At 31.0% G+C, this 18,402-nt stretch overlaps 1 protein-coding gene across 4 annotated transcripts in view; it reads right to left on the bottom strand.

The window, feature by feature from the left end:
* The window catches only part of Ptpmeg (protein tyrosine phosphatase Meg), a 31,853-nt gene that overhangs the window by 6,845 nt on the left and 6,606 nt on the right, over window positions 1-18,402 (bottom strand). For all 4 annotated transcript variants that reach the window (XM_067053131.1, XM_067053130.1, XM_014438624.2 and 1 more), the window contains 13 exons: window positions 17,128-17,298; window positions 15,356-15,476; window positions 13,376-13,463; window positions 12,075-12,227; window positions 10,807-11,036; window positions 7,491-7,655; window positions 5,060-5,237; window positions 3,136-3,300; window positions 2,156-2,273; window positions 1,815-2,060; window positions 1,006-1,122; window positions 612-844; window positions 399-521 (listed from right to left, as the gene is read on the bottom strand). In XM_067053131.1, coding sequence (XP_066909232.1) covers window positions 399-521; window positions 612-844; window positions 1,006-1,122; window positions 1,815-2,060; window positions 2,156-2,273; window positions 3,136-3,300; window positions 5,060-5,237; window positions 7,491-7,655; window positions 10,807-11,036; window positions 12,075-12,227; window positions 13,376-13,463; window positions 15,356-15,476; window positions 17,128-17,298 — 2,108 coding nt within the window. The remainder of the gene's footprint in view (window positions 1-398; window positions 522-611; window positions 845-1,005; window positions 1,123-1,814; window positions 2,061-2,155; window positions 2,274-3,135; window positions 3,301-5,059; window positions 5,238-7,490; window positions 7,656-10,806; window positions 11,037-12,074; window positions 12,228-13,375; window positions 13,464-15,355; window positions 15,477-17,127; window positions 17,299-18,402) is intronic.

Genomic DNA, 18,402 nt, shown 5'->3' with positions numbered 1-18,402 from the left:
TATACTGTATTATATATTGTAAATGTGCATAAATAAAACTTTAAGAGGGTAAGGAGGAAAAAAAATGGGATATTCAAGCCCAAAAGAGAAGAGGACTCCCTCCTAATTAATTTTGGTGGTATGATCTCTCTACTAGAGGTGGCTTAACAAACGGTCTCTTTAGGACTAATTCAGCAGTATACTTCCTTTTGTAGTGTTCAAATACTTGAGTTCAAGAATAGTGACAAAGTGGCTTAGATTCACACATTCAAGGATGTTTGTATTTATAAATGTATAGGAGAGGTCAATACTGTTAAAAATTACATGTTAACTCAGTGTCATTAAAAATTGAGCAGAATCAACTATGTTCCCACTTAATTTTAATTTCCTTTAACATATGGATGTTTTATTCAACTTACCATACCAACCCTGAACCTCCGTACTTCAGCTATGAACTGCAAGAAGACAGCAGCATTATCAGGTACTCCATGATCAGGCCAACCAATATATTGCAGCTGGGTTATTTCCCTCTCAACACCACTCTGTAACATAATAAGAATATCATTTATTACAAATAACACAAATCATCTTTGTGAATAAACTTGACAATTTATTTTTTTTTTATATGAGACCTGAAGATGTGTCAGAGTAAGAGTGTTAGATATGAAGCCAGCAGGGTTGTTGTATTGAGCACGAACTGATTTGAGACGCAGCCCAGCACCTTCTAAGGTCTCACCAATGTTCGGCCAATATTTGTGGCACTTGGCCCTACCACGCTCCATGAGACTAGTTACCATGACAACAAGGCTGCTTCCAGCCTCCCACACCATTGTCCAGAAGTCACCAACTGTATTCACCAAAGGACCTGTAAATAGACATATAGGGACAGCTATAAATACAAGATTAAATAAGATATGATTTCCACATAAATACCCCCGTTTATGAAAAAAAATGTGATCTCAAATAAAATACACTAACAGATTAACTTAAAGAAACAAATGGGAAAAAAATAATATAATTGATTACCTTGTGTGGCAATATAACGGTTGATGATGCCTGAACCAGGAATTTCCATGTTAACATAATTTGCATTGATATAGTCACCATTTGCTCCAGACTCAAGAATAACCCGAGTAAGATCGTCTGAAAAAGCATTATAAATTGTAAATACAGTAATTTTTTTTTTTTATTCACCAAAAATTAAAAAATCGTAATGAGGATTTCAGTAAAGTAGGTCAACAATTTTTTTTAAGGAAAAAGCAAATCATATTCATTTTTAGTGTCATCTGAAACCCTCAAATACCATTTTTCAAAGAAATTAAAAATTAGAAATTTTTCACTTTGGTTTGTTTGGAGGATTTTTTTTGTAATGCGACAATTTTGGACCAAAAAATTTTATTTTTCAATTTTCTAAAATTCGTATTAAGGGGTTTCTCGAGGTGCTAAAAATTAAGATCAACCTTGCTTCATTCTTAAGAAATCTTTTAACACTTAGATAGTTCAGTGGGTCTGAATTAATTCAATACAGTACTAATATTAAAGGACAATAAGGATTATTATATAAAAAATATTCATATTTTATATAGTATACATATGACAATATCATAGATAATCAAGATGTATAAAATAATAAGAAAAAATCACCTAAATCGAACATATTAACTATACAGTGAAGTTAGCTGTTACCATTTATGCCACTATAGTTACCGTCTTATCACTTCATCTATATATTAATTGATATCAAAGTTTCAATAGTGTTCAATTAATGTATATACATCCTCAAATATAGGAATAGGGAAGAATTGCCAGGGCTGCTAGTTTCAAATAAAACTTACATGGTAATATATCAGTGTATCTGTTTGAATTAGAATTCTGAGGAAGAGCTGCCTGAGTAGTTGTCAACCCTGGCTTCTTTCTATACGACCGATCAAATGCGAGGACCAAGGATCCTGACATCAAACCTTCCCGAAGCAACCCGATAGACTGTTCCAGCGAGTCTCTGCCAACACTCGTATCACTCACGTATTGATACAGAGGCTCTTCTTCCTTCTCCTCGGGACAAGTACCAGCCTCGTATACACCTGCAAAGTACGAATATAATTATATAATAAGTATTATAAGAATATTTGAGAATAAACTACAATTGAAAGAAATTAATTAAAATAATTAGGCTTACTGCTTGGACGGACTGTCAGAACCAGTTCTCCACCATGAGCATCCCTCGATGCTCTGATCAGATTCACAACTTGTTCATGTAACATGCCACCAACATCAATACCATTTATACAGAGCACCTGTAAAAATACTTTATCATAGTATGTAACGAAAACTGCTATTATTATAGAGACACAACTATATTCGTGTTGATATAACCTTCTTTTCAGATACTATTCTGATGACACCTGTATTTTTCATTTGTATTGTAGAGCAATACTAAGTAAACAATAAAGTTGCAAAACATTGCTGAATATAGTTGTATTGTTGACTGATCCTCAACATCCAAAACAATATAAGTATAAGAAGAAAAGGGAATGAAATCACAAGTATTTGTGTGTGGTAGTAGCTTCAAGTCTCACCTCATGCACACTAGTGGCTTCATGTAGGATGTAGTGATGTGGGAGATAGGGTGGTTGTAATTGACCAAGGCTATTTCATGTAATTATATAGTTTGGGATGCAATAAAATGGTCATGGGTCGTCATTCCATGTAATATAATGTAAATGAGTTGGGATGGGATAAGTGGAATGTGCACCTTAATTAATTGGGATACTGAGTCCTCAGCAGCCTATTTAAGTGTATAAAAAGAAAGTTTATATGATACAAATAAACAAATCGGAATAAACAAAGATATCTATTAAATTTCGGTTATTATCTATGAATTGAATGGAGCCGATATAACTTGGAGAAAAAAAATATATACATATATATTAAGAAAATGTATCAAAATATATACCAAATAATATTATTAATATTAATATAAATCAAAATCATATTCCAAAGAAGGGAAACAAAAATGCTTATCAGTATTGTTTGTTGTTCTTGATAAAAATACAAAATAGGGGACTAATTCAGCAATCAATAATATAATTCAAGATTATAAAAAAAAAAATAAAATAAAACAACTTTATATAAAAACAAAAGCCAATAAGCCAATACCTGGTCCCCTTCATTAAGCTTGGGGTAGCACCTGTCTGCAGGTGTGTTCGGAGCCACTCGAGACACTAAAATTGGCATTGCAAGATCGCTGCCTCCTTTCACATTAAATCCAAACCTCCCTTCTTCATCTGGTGTCATTCTTATAAAAACAACTCCTTCATCCACCTAAGAAACAAAAAAAATTTTTCTAAAATTTAAAACTTTCTTGGGTAATACGAACTTAACATTGTTAATCCTTAACTGTTGAACTAATATAAACAAACACCTTTTTAACAAGATAGATATAAGACTTAACCCTTTTAGACCAGGCAAAAAATAGGTGCAAAGATAACCAGCCGAATTTTACGATTTTACTAGGGTTTGGAAAGGCTCATAAAAACTAAATAAAATAAGATTTACATAATTCAAAAAGCAGTGTACTAAGGACAAAATAGAGAATAAAACAATGACACTTTTTTATATTCATAGAAAATAATACAAATAACAAAGGTATAAATGATCATAAAGAAAATAAAAATTGTGTTCCCTCTTACAAAACCTATTTGCACATACCAAAAGTCAATTTTTCATCATAATTTTATATAGACTGTTTATTAAAAAGTATATACTTTGCATTTCCAATATATTTTGTAACAAAATTAATAATATTGCATAACAAAAATAAAGATTAACTTCAAGAAATATGGTTAGAGCCAGACGGATTAAGTGCTATTATCTACAAACGATACACTTTCATTTATTTTTTTACATTTTTGTTGAAAAACTATTTTTTTTTTAAATTCTCTTGTAATTAAATTAGACCATTTATAACATATTATAAATTTATTTTGAGATAGAGTTATCTTGCAATGCGAATAGTAAAGCGCTACAAGATGCGGGCCAATATATATATCGGCTCTGGTACCTTTCGTCAGTGCAGCAAAGGCCAATATATCAGCCTCCAGCAATAAAAGGGTTAATGATGAGTGAAAGACCATGAATGGCCAAGTATATTGAGCCACAAAAATAGCATTCTTGGGTGCCGGTTCGAATACAATCTGGGCATGTTCAATTTTATATCATGGGTGACCCACAGAATACATTTTGACTTTTCCACTTGGATAACTCATCTTTTCTGCCCTTAGTTGGAGAACATAAGGCCATCAACCTCAAATAAAATAAAAGGGGGACCCCTGGTCATTACAAAACCCTCCATTATGATTGATAAAGCAAATTTTTGTACATCACCTCACAGACTGATAGGTTTAGTAAAACAAAAAAATGTATACTTTCAAAATATATACCTAGCAGCAATGTAAACCACTAAACATTTCTAATTTTAAAAACTGATAATAAGTAATGTGTTTGTTTCTGTGTATAGCCTCATTAGTACAAAATAGGTTTAGATTATATGCACTGATTAATGCCTTCATGAAAACCGATTCAATTGATGATCTATGTTTTGACAACTTTATTAGATACTTATCTTCTCAACTAAAAGTAGGTTTTTGTACCTTTGAACATCTTTAATAATTTAACCATGAATTTGTATCACTAAACATTTTTTTTTTCTGTTCTGGTCAAGGATATTAGTTCTTTCAGATAAAGGTGTAACCCGAGCACCTGGGTAAGAGAAGGCCAGGGCATCCGATATTAAAGATTATTGTTGATAAATCAGTGATGACAATGTAACATAAATTGAACGTAATTAAAAGAATTTGTGTAAAAATGAAAAAAGGACAAATATAGGTTAATTTGACTGTATTGTATCCGACCTGGACAGAATAACCTGCAAATATTTTAATAGTTAACGTGAAGATTGTCCTTGATGATGGATGTAGGATGTAGAATATTTAAAAAAATTAATAAAGAATGTTGGAAATACATGGATATAATTTTTATTAATTTAATAAAAAGATGAATATTTGAAAAATATAATAAGTACCTGGGTGGTAAGATGGGGGCTTGACTGAGGGCTGTAATGAGAAAGGTCGTACAGGCCAGAGGCAGTTGTTGGTCTCTCACTATCAGGTTCTTCATCGGCATAAGAAATCGCCCTAGCCGGAAGAACAGGAGTAAAAGCCCTAGACTCCTCTATCGTTCGATCCAGGAAACCTCCATCACTATAGGTATCATTATAAAAAAAAAAAGATAAGTGCATAAAACTTAGTATTAAGTTAGAAACTAACAAAAGATTAAGTAATTGAAAAATTGGAAATAAATAAAAGAAGACTGCCAAGTAAGCAGGTGAATATATAGCTTTTTTATCATTCCTGTTTATTTATTTCTTCATAACCACTTATTTTATTTTTTGAGAACTGCATTTCCAACCAATTCTCACTTTTCTGCAGATTCACATTTCTATTCAGTAAATAATTATTGTGTGTTGTGTTGATGGAGAATAAAATCTAAACCATGAGGTATTTTTGAACCAAAGTTAGGAAATTATTTTAAAAGCGAAAATAATGAGTGTAATTTGATAAAATTTATCAACCATTTTAATACAAATCTCCAACTTTCCTAGCATTGACACAGATTGGTGTGCCTATTATGTTACATTAATAAACAGAACAGAATAGAGCAGACAGAAACAGGCTTGTTGCTTGATGTCCAAAGTGTTAAATTCGAATGGAGTTTTTTGATTCTGAGGAGAAATTTTTTTTTCCAAAATGAGGAAGCAAACGTATCCCAATGCAGGGTTTTTTAAAAAAAAAATTATTCATGTAAACAATATTTTTAAGCTCTTATGATACAAGGAAACTATAATTACAATACAACTAACTATATAATAATAATAATAATGATACAGAATATTCCAAGATTTTAAAAATTAAAGATAGGAACATTTCAATAAAAAGAAAAATGGAACTGGTCAGTTAAAATATGATTAAACTGGTCGGTTAAAATATGATATACCCGTTCAGATGACATCCCTACAGATTCAGCAATCTCACGCCCTTTCAGTCGACGATCCTCCATGACCTTTTTATGCACTTTTGCAATAAATTTTGGTGTCATAACACTTTTTGGCCATCCACTACATGGATCATCATCTAAGCTCTTCCGACCAAATTTAAAGTCGCTTGTCAACAGTTGAATATGAAGGAGCAGCTTCCCCCAGTGTGTTCTGAAAGTCCCCATGAATTTCCTTTACTATCATACTTTTCTTTACAAAGTACTTAATCACAGCTCAATTCTCAGTTTTTTCCATTTCACAAACCACTATGCATAAAACAACAACAAAGAGTCATCAATACCACTCACGCCACGTGGTCACTCACAAAGGATGTGTGATTATTGTGCGGGAACCTCGTTGCCCTAGCACTGACATCTAGCGGTGATTCCGAGAACTTTTTAAACCACTCTTGTATTTTCTAAAGGGGACTCCCTTTGACCCAGGAGTAGGGATGGACTGCAGATGGTTTGATTTCTGGTTTATTGGGCCGCCTTGGATCAACAACACTACAGCATTTACTGTTATACCTGACAAGCCCTACCATAACCGACTCAACCAGCAGGCCTCTGGCAAAGATGTATGATCAAGTGAGCAATTGCATAAACTTCACTGTTTCGTACACCTACACTTAAACACTCCCGAACAAGCAAAGAGGCAAGAAGAAGGCAGGACATTATTGCAGTGGCAAGACCAGTCTTCACAGATAAGATATGACATAAAACTTACCCTATTCTATCTCTCCTTTTTTATATTAGAGTGCATAATCTAATTAACACACTAACAAGCAATTGCCTCTTCAGGCATTAAATTTGGTTTTAAAAATATATATATATATTTGTGAACTTATAATGCTTAACGCCTCTAAGTTTTCACCACACTTTTCCTCACAAATAATAACAAAGTCTATTGGCATACAATAAACAGCTCCCAATCCTATAATATGTACCAGGCTCTGGAAGTAGTAGAGTACCAATGATTAATAAAACATAATAATGTTCTAGGATTAAATTACACCAAAATACTTAAATAATTTAAAAAACCCAATATCAAGGCATTAATGAAAGAGGCCTAATAAGATGAATAAGAAATTAAGAGAGGATGCCCAATCAAAGGATACCCAAGATGTTAAACAAGAAAGAGAACATCCCCGGATCAGATGGCTCGATGATGTGGAGGAGGATCTAAGGCTGTTGAATATGTTCAAAGATGGAAGGAGCGAGCAAGAGATCGTGAACATTGATTGGCTGTGGTGGAGGAGACCCGGGTTCTTGTAGGCAGCGTAATGTGAGAATAATAATAATATAAAATACTTAAATATGTTTCATATAAAATACTAATTAATAAATATAAAAAAAAAAGAAGATATATTTCCTAAATTAAAAACAATTCAGATTTATGAATTAATAAACTAAATACATACTCATCAATATTATTAGGTGAGTTCTCTCCCCATGCTCTCCTAGGTTCCCTCGAAAGTGAGGTCACTTTGTTATCATACGCTCGAGAAGACCTTGTAGAGTTAGTAACACCGACAGGTCTATTCTTGTCATCTGGAGCACTTACAACCAGCTTCCGACTGGAGCACCTGTAGTTAATACAGTTCTAAATATATTTCAATACTAGCTTTGACTAATTTTACATTATTCTGAGAAAAAAAAAATTTAGTTAACACGGAGCATTTTGCTCATATTGGGAAATAATCATTTATATTTTTCTAGTATTTCATCTGTTTTGTTTATACTTTTACCTACCTTCTGTCAACACTTTGATGTTATTGTTATTGTTAGCTGCTTGTTTAAGCTACTCCCTCTTTTACCTACCCACCTATATTCAATTCAGTTTTGTTCTGGGCTACGCGCAATGTTATTACTAAGCGTTTCTGTCACTAGTACACTCCTAACATATGATATCTTTTTTTTCTCATTTGAGCATTCACTTATGCAACTCCTGTGTTTCTTATTTTAAATCATGAGTCAAGACAAGAAGATCTTAGATTTTTTTACGAAATATGGATTCTTCAGCCCCTGATGAAAGAGCTACAATTTACAATTTCAATTTCAAATTGCACTGAAAGTAATCATAAAGATTTTTGTCATCATCACATCCAAGTATATAAATAAAATAATACAAAGTGCCGACCATGAGATAAATGCTCACAGGACACCTCTTAGGAGACAAAAAAGTAACTATTTCAAAAGTATTAATTAATATACCAAATATATAAATTTTAGTGTTCAATTAATGAACAGAAATCTCCTCTCTAGCAGATTGCCTCAGCAACTATTTTGGTAAAAAGAAATTTTTTTTATAAATAAAAAAATTAAGCAATAAAGTTATTTATTGTGTTATATTGTTTACTATAGTATAAAATAGTGACTATGAGTGACACCACATCAATAATGAGCTGAAGAGGAAAAAACAATCTCTCTAGCACACACAGATGCCATTGGCATAACAACTTTACACATTTTGACTCTACTTTTTAATAAGAATGGAATAATTGTATGAAAATACTTTGTTTTTGTTTTTATTTTTATATTTGTTTGCTAATAAAAGATGGACTTTCAGAAAAATTGTATGAATAAGTTATTTTATAAATAAAATCAGAGTGTAAGAGAAAAAAAAAACATTGTAAAAACAAAAAACTTATTCAAGTGAAATTGCATTCCCACATAAACAAATGTATTGTAGTTCTGAATCTGTTTCTTGAAAATATCTTCAAGAAATGAGTTTGAACAACCAAAAATTGTATACGCTATTGTTTTGAGGGTTATTTTGTGTTTTAGGGGTTATACAAAACATATTACTTTAAAATTTATATGTTTTTTCTATATGCATTATTACTAAAAATGGGTTTATACCAGAAATCACATAGCTAACACATGATATTAGCATTTCTAAATTAAAATTACTAACAAAAATGTTAATATTTGATTTCATTAACAGTAATTTGTTAAAAATAATAATACATAATGATATTTTGATACTGGCTCAAATAGACATGTGACATCATTAATATTGTTGTTAAAAATATTAATGTAAGTAATACTTCACTACTAACAGAGTTCTACTTCAAGATTCCATATCCATGTTTCTTATAACTCGATCATATTACCAGAGCTGATGATTTCACTCATTTGAAGATATAATTCTTATAAGAATTGCTTAAAAGTTTCAATGCCCAATATTATCATCAAATGACAGGCATACAAACTATTACAGTGTAATCTTGGTAATCTGAACTTTGACACTTCGAACACTCCAGTAATCCAAACTGGTGAAAAAAAATTTACTTTTTTTGAGAAAAGTCAGCAAGCAATAATATTTTTGTTTTCAAACAAAAGTGTACATGTGTAAAGGGCATTCTAAACTTCTCGATCTACAGGCAAGTAAATGTAATCACTGTGAAAATAGAAAGAGGAAATTTTTACATTTTCGATATCAGGTAATATAATTCCTATGGAAGTGTTTGTTTTTTTGGAATGAGAATTACATAGTATCTATTGTATAAATCTTTTTTTCTCTAAAACTAATTTAATTAATTAGTAAAAATATGTATAATACAAATATTGATGGTAAACTCATTTTTTTTTTTTTTACTGTTTTAAATAAATCCATACAAAGAGTATTTTATTTATTAATACTTTTTTCACATATAAATGAACAATCTTATAGTTTGTTTCTGTTTAGTGGTGCCAAACTTCATTGGTCATCAACGCCATTTATATTTTATTTAATTTTACTTATATTTGTTTAATTTTAATTATTTTAATTTGATTTTTTATTTATTTTTTTTTTTTCTGTTCAAGTTATATTTTTGTCAGTAAATTTTGTGATTTTAAAAACTGAAACACTAATTTTATTGTTTTATCATCGTCTCCAAGGGTTTTTGAGATATCTTGGTTTAGTCCTAAGCTATTGAGGTATGATATAAAATATGGGCATTGTTGGAAAATATGGCTTATTGTTAGATTGTTGTTGCAATACTGGCAGTTCAGAGGCGTTTCTTTTGAAATAAGATAGGAGTGGGTGAGCCTCATGTGACCTATTCTCAGCCTGGTCAGTACAACCTCCTCTCTACGGCATTTGCGACTGGAGGTATCTCAGGGCATGACATTCTTTTTAATAATTTTTAATTTATTCATTTTGGTGTGGTTCAAAGAAAAACAGAAGTGAAGTGCTGCTGCTATTGCATTTAGTTCGGCAATGAATATGTTGTAGTTTGTAGAGTTTAATTTTGAATGTTGAGTCATTGGTTACAAAGGATGATGCTGCTTATAGTGCTTGATATAGTTATTTTATTATTATAGTCCTTAATCTTATAGTTTGCTATAAGATGCTGTTATAGTATATAATTATCACTATAGTTTATAATTATTAGTATAGTGCTTAATCTTATAGTTTGCTATATAATGCTGCTTATAGTGCTTAATATAGTTATTATATTATTATAGTGCTTAACTTATAGTTTTAATAAATTAAATCATCATTTAAATTTTTTTAAACTTTAAACTGTCAAATTTCTAATAAAATATCTTTAAAAAAATTAAATATATAAAGATAGTTATGGGATAATTCATATTGTTAAATTATTTTTACACCATTTTTCCTAATAATTTCTATTATCCGACACTTTTAAGCAATTCAAACAACCTGCAATGAGTTCAGATAACCGTGATTACACTGTGTTATATAAATAATTCTAAAACAGAATGAAAAATTGATTAAATAACTACCTTATGAAGGTCCGCTCAACCCTAGGCCTAAGTCTCGCTTCCTCAATAGCTTGCAGTTCAGTTCTACCAGAGTAATAAACTCTTGACCCGATTGGAAGTGGAGTACGTCGCCTCACTGCAGGAGAATGGAGCCTGAAGAAGGTATGATGTTCCACACATGACTTCCAAAGAACCTTACAAGACCTGTAGGTCACTACATTAAACCCAAGGAGAGTGTCATAGCTTTCACTCTAAAAGTAAAAAAAGAAAAAGAAAGTTAGTAGATTTAAAAATAATTAATAATAATAAAAAAAAATCAGAAAAACTATACAAAATTTAAATTATCAATTTAGTAAGGAAAACTTTAAAAGTATACTCCAAATAATGATACAAATATTTAGACCTAAAAGGTTTCTTGTTAAATATTACTACTTATAAGAAATAAAGATGGTCAGAATAAATAAAATCTTCAGCCGTGAGGATATGATAGGATAATTGGGTAATAAGAAACATGGAAATAGTGTTGAGATAGAAAGGAGTAAAGAATACAATTAGGCAGTATTAGTAATATAAAATATATAAAAAAAAAAAAAAGGTGAGTAGCAAAACTCTGTGACTTAGGTAATTTCAGATGTTTGAGGCATTTTCATTTGGAAAACATGAATTGTTTCAATAATTTTTAAAAATTGTGATTAATTGATGGGAGAGGTATGAGAAAAGTTAAAACCAACGAAAAGTACTTCTCAAATACCAGCTCAATTTACTACTGAACCCCACCTAATCCCTCCATAACCCCTAAATTCGGAGGGACTGTAAAGGCACAACTAATCTTAACAGCAACAAAAAAATAAATAAATAAATTAATGTAGACAAGACTATAACAGTTAACACCCCAAAAAGGCACCTTTTTAATTCATAAACAAATTTTCAAAATTTTAACTCATTTTTGGGGGGGAGGGGAACAATTTAGAGATGCACAAAATATTAGAAGTATTTAGAGAATAAAATTTTTACAAAAATTCACCTTCATTTTTATAATATTTTTCTGTTAAGAACCGAATTTCAACTCATTTGATCCGAAGGGTGGCTTTAAAAAGTTAGATACAGCTAAAGACCGAAGGGAAAGGGGAAGCAAATGTAAAATTAAAAGAGTCTGAAAGAAACAGGAGGGTTAAAAAAAAAGGAAAGATCAAAAAATATATACAATATAGCTATGATATTATAAAATTTAGATATTTAATCAATACATAAATAAAAAAAAAAAAAAAAAGCAAAAAATATAAACTAACAGGTTCCCTCCGTAACTGAATAAAGAACTGCTTCCTTTTAAAAGAAATTTTTACTATCTTTCCCCAAGAGAAATTGTTTATCTTAACACCATTCTGAAAGACAACAAGTCCAGTCGAAGTGACACCCAACTGCAACTCTTTATTTGCCGAATCCTAAAAAAATAAAAAATTATAAAGCATATTAAAAATGACTATACAAAATATGTAATTAAATGATAAAATGACTAAATATAAATAACAAATAAGAAACAAGTTTAAAAGAAAATAATAATGCAGCAATAAAATAATAAAAAAAATTCATTATGAAATCAAAACTGCAATGAAAATAATATGCTAAATTTAAAATTATTACAACCAAAAAACTAATAAACTTAGCTCAAATCAATCATATTTCATTAGTGATACCCTAATAAACCATAGAAGTAACAATTACAAGCAAATGATAGGATCAAGAAATAAAAATAATATAACTGTTAACGCCATGTATATTAAAGTGTAAATATTTTAATTAGGCAATAAATAGATTTCATTACATTATTTACTATGTATTTTTGTGAGAAGTATGTTTTTGATTAAAAGAAAGAGAATTATACTTGAGGTGTGGAGTTTTTGGCGAAATACCAGCCAATGGGATTATTTGGTACAACAACAATACAAGTTGTGACCTAAGTACAGTGGCCTAAGTACAGTCGCCCAGTCGTTTTAGTATGATACAGTCGCCCAGTCATCTTAGTATGATACAGTCGCCCAGTCATCTTACTATGATACAGTCGCTCAATCAGCTTTCATATACTTAAGTCACCAGACCTTGCTGAGTGAATCATACGAGCAGGAGCGCTGGTTCGATTCGTGGGCCCATCTACGTGAATTAACAGAAGACTTTTGCTTAAATCGAAGGACCTCTTTTATTTTTTATTTTTGTACTATATTTTAATGTTTGAAGGTTTCTTTTTTTTTAAATTTTAATTTATGTATTTTTTTTTTGTATTAACTTAACAAATAAAATGTTTGCATCTGAGCCAGTGTTTTTTTTTTGTTCTTTTATTTAAGCTTTCCTACCAAGAGTTGATTTGAGATGGCTTAACAATAATCTTTAATTTAGACTTGGCACAACTTTCATATATCAGAAAAAATAAAAACAATTATTCATACTTTATTAGAATAATTTTATCTGATCCTAAAATTAAAAATTAATGTGGAATCCCTTACATAAACATGATGATAATAAAAATAACAATAGATGCATGAATTTGCACTAAACATGAATAAATGATAAAATATTAATGAACATGATTACTCACCCTGGCTCTGTGTAAATCAACTCCATACATATCCAATCTTTTAGCATGATCTAAGAAGTTGAATTCAGCATCAGCTGGAGTCTGTCCTCTTTAAAAATACAATGAATTCAAATTATTAATACAATTTAAATTAACTTATAACATACTTAAATAATTAATACAATTTAAATTAACTTATAACATACTATCACAATAATGAGGCTGTTATTTTAGTTACATTAATCATAACCAGTTCACTTTAGATTTGTACCAACAACCAATTTTGACAGTCAACAAACAGGGAGAAACTCGTACAATATATTTTCCATTCCAAAACCTGTACCCAGCAAGATACGCCAGTTTGTTGACAGTAAAACGTGCTGTCATATGTAAAGTTTATTATTCTTATTTAGTTTTTACCTTTCAGTGTACACCTTTTTAATTTTTCATTTACTTCTCTCAATCATGTTATCTCATTCAAGTGTTCGTATCTTTTTTATCCCTGATGAAACCCTGCAACATGAGCCAAAACGTTGCCTCAATATAAATAGTTTTCACTATTTGACCATACCCATACCATCTTCCTTTTCTATTTCTATAATAGTTTTGTAAAACAATATCTGGAAATTGGAGGAAACATCGCTGATATTTCATCCAAGGTCAATTAGCCATCTTCACAAACAGTTTCCTCAATATTTTGCACCAACTCTTAAAGGGCTTCCTTTCCTTAGCTCATTACGGACATTGGGTCTTTATTCATTAAATTTTCAACACCACTTAAAGATCTTCATTTGGTTCATAGCACTTTCACCATTAACATTCTTGATCCATGCAGAAATTTTAGTCGGAGTTTTCCTTCTGGAAGGAGAAACTTTCGTGAGAACTCCGAGAATCTTATGACAGCATGCACCTCACACTGAATAAGATTTCTAATTGACATTTTTCATAGTTTTGGTAATGACATGAGTCTGTAGTGCTCGTTCAGGAGACCCCTCACACTTCTCAGTGTTACTAACTTTTTAAAAAAGAATTCCTACCTCCCAACAGTACTCTTACTTTCTGGACACATCTTATTCCTTTCAGAAATTCTCAGACTTCTCCAAGTTTTTTCCAAAATTTTACCTAATCAAACAAAATTTACTGTAACCAATAATATTCTTTGCCTTATCAGAATTGCATCTAATGCTAATGGTTATAGATTATTCACTACTATCATTTTTTAACTTATCAAATAGTACTTTGAATTGAGAGTCTTAATAAAGTTATTTATTGGACACTGATATTAAAAAACAACATTTGATTTACACATTTACAATAGTTTTACAAAATTCCATGAATTGACTGAATATTACTAATATTGTTTTATTTTTCCAATTGCCATTTTTAATATTTCTCCTTGTTTAAGGCATCTTTGACTTTTTCTCTATTCTGTCTGCTGCCCTCAGATCTTTCTCAGTAGACAACTGTCTGCAATGGACAAATCCGTTGAAGCCATGGCTGTCCATTGTAAAGAGGTTTCATGGTTCAAAACAACGCAAGGTGCAATTTCTTCACTCGCTCACAGGCAGCAAATCGCAATTTCACCCTTATTTACTCATCTGAACGAATTCCAACTTACTCCCAGTGGTGGTAAAAAATTGAAAATTCGCTAACATAGATTAAAGTCTGTCACCGAGAAAATTTCAAAAGTAGAATTCTTAATGATTAACCTGCAAAAAAATCAATATGGCAGACCAACTATAAAATTTATTAAGATTTATTTTTGAGCATCTATTGTAACTTATTGGAAATAGCTATCAAAACGGATTGTACCAACACCTATGGATTTTGTAGGACCTAGATTATACTTAGAGTTATATTTTTATTCCTAAAACAAAATTTGTACTTTATATACTTAGGAGATAATTAATCAGAACTGAAAGTAGTTCTACATCAAATAACTCAATAATTTTAGTTTTCGGAAGGTCAAATCAATAACATGAGTATCAAATGGAAGATTACTTATGTAACTTGTGAAGTTCTGCGATCTTCCTTTCCATTTCTTCAGTTTGCCCTGGGATGAGTTGCATTCCGGAAATGTACTTAGGACCATGATCATCCGGATGATAATCTCCAAGTTCAGCTTAAAAAAAAAATTATCAAAACAATATCAGAATTTTGTTTCATATGTAATTAATTAATACAATATAATAAAGTAGAACATGATTATTAAAAATATAGAAAAGAAAGAAACTTATTAACTTAAGCATTTCATTTTACTAGCATGAATATCATACTAATTATGATATATAACTTTCCAATTGAATTTAGTAATTACTTTAGAATATCAGTAGAGAGTTCAAGCACAAATCCTTAATACTCTCCAATAGCAGCGAAAAACTGGCCAGTTGTTGTTCTGCCATTGCAGGCATCATCACAAAAAAAAAAATAGGACTAATAATAAATGCATATCAGAGAAAGCACACCTCACAATAAATCTTTCAAAAATTTAGATCAGGATATGTTAAAGCCCAAAATTTTGGTTTCAATTTAGGTTAATTTTTTTTTTAGCAACTTTCCAAGTGACTTTTAATTTTGTTAGTTGTAAGTTTATGTTTATTCATTTATTTTTTTTAACTATAAGTAATTCTAATTTGGTAAATAAAAATAAGGGATATAAGGAAGTTCAGTGTTTATAAATACATTGCGGAGGTGTAACACGTGCAGAACAATACCGAAGGCAGTGGGGCCAGTTCTACCATAACCGCTGAGGCAGTTGGCAGTGAAGATTTAGGCAGCACTGGAGCAATGTTAGGTGGCTTTGGCACGGCGTAAGAAGAGAGACGTACTGCTTCACGGACGCTCCACCACCATTGTTTATTGACTCTAGTTTGGAGGAGCTATTTTGCAGAACAATACCGAAGGCAGTGGGGCCAGTTCTACCATAACCGCGGATGAGGCAGTTGGCAGTGAAGATTTAGGCAGCACTGGAGCAATGTTAGGTGGCTTTGGCACGGCGTAAGAAGAGAGATGTACTGCTTCACGGACGCTCCACCGCCATTGTTTATTGACTCTAGTTTGGAGGAGCTATTTTGTTTTGGAACCCTTTCACCGACTCACCGGCAGTCACCGCTGTGCAGTCTACGTTTTTTGGAGTCGTCGGGTTGCCTGGTAACCTCTCTCTCACCAACTCGCCAGCGGTCATCCTGGTCAACCAACTATCAAACTATCAATATAAAAAAATATATACTAACGCATATCGACCCCACGCCCATCTGTGAGTGACTTTCTTTTCTTCCTTCGAGTTTCATATTTTCTTTTTTTACTTTAATTAACTTATTATTTCTAGTGTAAATAGAATTTTTTTTTTTTTCTTTTAGTTTGTACATGTATCAAAATATGTTTATCCCTTTTACTCCACGATCTTTTTTTTTGTAATAACATAACAGTTCATTTTTTTGTTTATATTTTAATTAATTAAATCTGTGTATTACTTGAAAAGTTATTTTTTTATTATTTCATTTTCTCAATTATTTTTTTTATGTGATATTTATTTCAGGCCCTCCGTTATTTTTTTTTGTTTTATTTTATCTCGAACCAGCGAACATTTCCCTCTGGGGAAGAGGTCGGTTTTCACATACAAAACACCCGTCGCCCCAACAGGATATTTGAAAACTGCCTGTTGAGAGGGATGCTGGTTGGGTGAGGTTTTGCTGTATTTAACCATGGTACACAATGAATAAAATGATAAAGGTTAAAATTGTTTTGGCTACTAAAAAGAAAAATTAACTTACATTGCACCATATAGCTAGCAAGAAGGCAGGCAGTGGACGGAGGTATGATTAGTTTTCCATTCAATATATCCTTCCTGATCTGAAGGTAGAAATGATAGCGAGTGTATTCTTCTTGCAACTTACTAGGGTCAGACACGTAAAACTTTACTCTCAAATAAAAGTAACCTTGACCTAAAAATAAACAAAATATCATGTGCTTACTTTAAGTAAAAAAAATAATATAATTAAATAATTGTTCCAAAATTATTAGTAAAAAATTTCGTTTTTCCCTTCCTTTTTTTAATGTATAATATTTTCTTCAATTAAGGAAGACACTTATATTTTTTAATTCATTTTGAATTTTTGTAAAGATGTAACTGTTTGAGATGAAAGATTGTACTCGGTCATAAATTTTCATTTAAGAAATAATAACAAAGATGAGACAATCAATTAGTCATTTTCTTAGTTTAGTATAATGTTTATTATTCTCAATACTTCTTCAATATAAAATCAACAATATTTGAACCTTAACTAGCAGTCATTTTTGTCGGTGGAGAAAATGGACAATTAAAAAAAAAAAGGCAAACAATACAGTAACCAAAGAAAAATCACTTAATGACATAAAAATTACTTCTAAATTTTGGTTTTATGAAATTTATTCATAAAAAAATTAATCCAAAAGTAAAACTGATGGGCAGGGAGAAAAATGATGAACAACTTATATTAAATATTGAGACAAAAAAATTTCAATTCAATACCTTATTCTAACCTACTTTTTTTTTTTTTTTTTTACAATAATTACACTTTCATATGAATACACATCATCAAGCATAATGGAATTAAAGAGCATTGAAGGATTGTAGACTCAATCAAAAGTATAATTACTAAAAAATCATCATTCGTTGGTTTTCCACTTGACACTTCAACTATGTTGTAAAAAAATACAGTAAAAACCTTAAAACTCAAAACTTGATATGTCAAAAGCCCCAATATTTTTAAGCTAATCCTGATCCCCAATGCATTTAGAGATAGAAATTAACCTCTTAACTCAAATACAGGACTATTACTCGAAATGAAAATTGAGGTTGAATGAAGTCTTAAGAGTCTTATAGGTCAAATTCGGAGAGTTGGGAGACCCTATAACTCAAAGTTTCCACAAATATCAATTACTGGAAAATTGAAATTGAGTACAGTCTTACCATTCTGATGTCTATTGGCAGTGCCGGTTCGAATCCGGCCTGGGGGCGACGTCTTTTTTCATTGAGTGGCGGTTCCACAAAATGAAAAACTTTGACT

Source organism: Halyomorpha halys, unplaced genomic scaffold (genome assembly GCF_000696795.3).
Source record: "Halyomorpha halys isolate HHAL.00 unplaced genomic scaffold, Hhal_1.1 Scaffold62.1, whole genome shotgun sequence".
Lineage (NCBI taxonomy): Eukaryota > Metazoa > Arthropoda > Insecta > Hemiptera > Pentatomidae > Halyomorpha > Halyomorpha halys.
The sequence above is the reverse complement of the archived record's forward strand: the minus strand, read 5'-3'. Positions and strand labels throughout refer to the sequence as shown.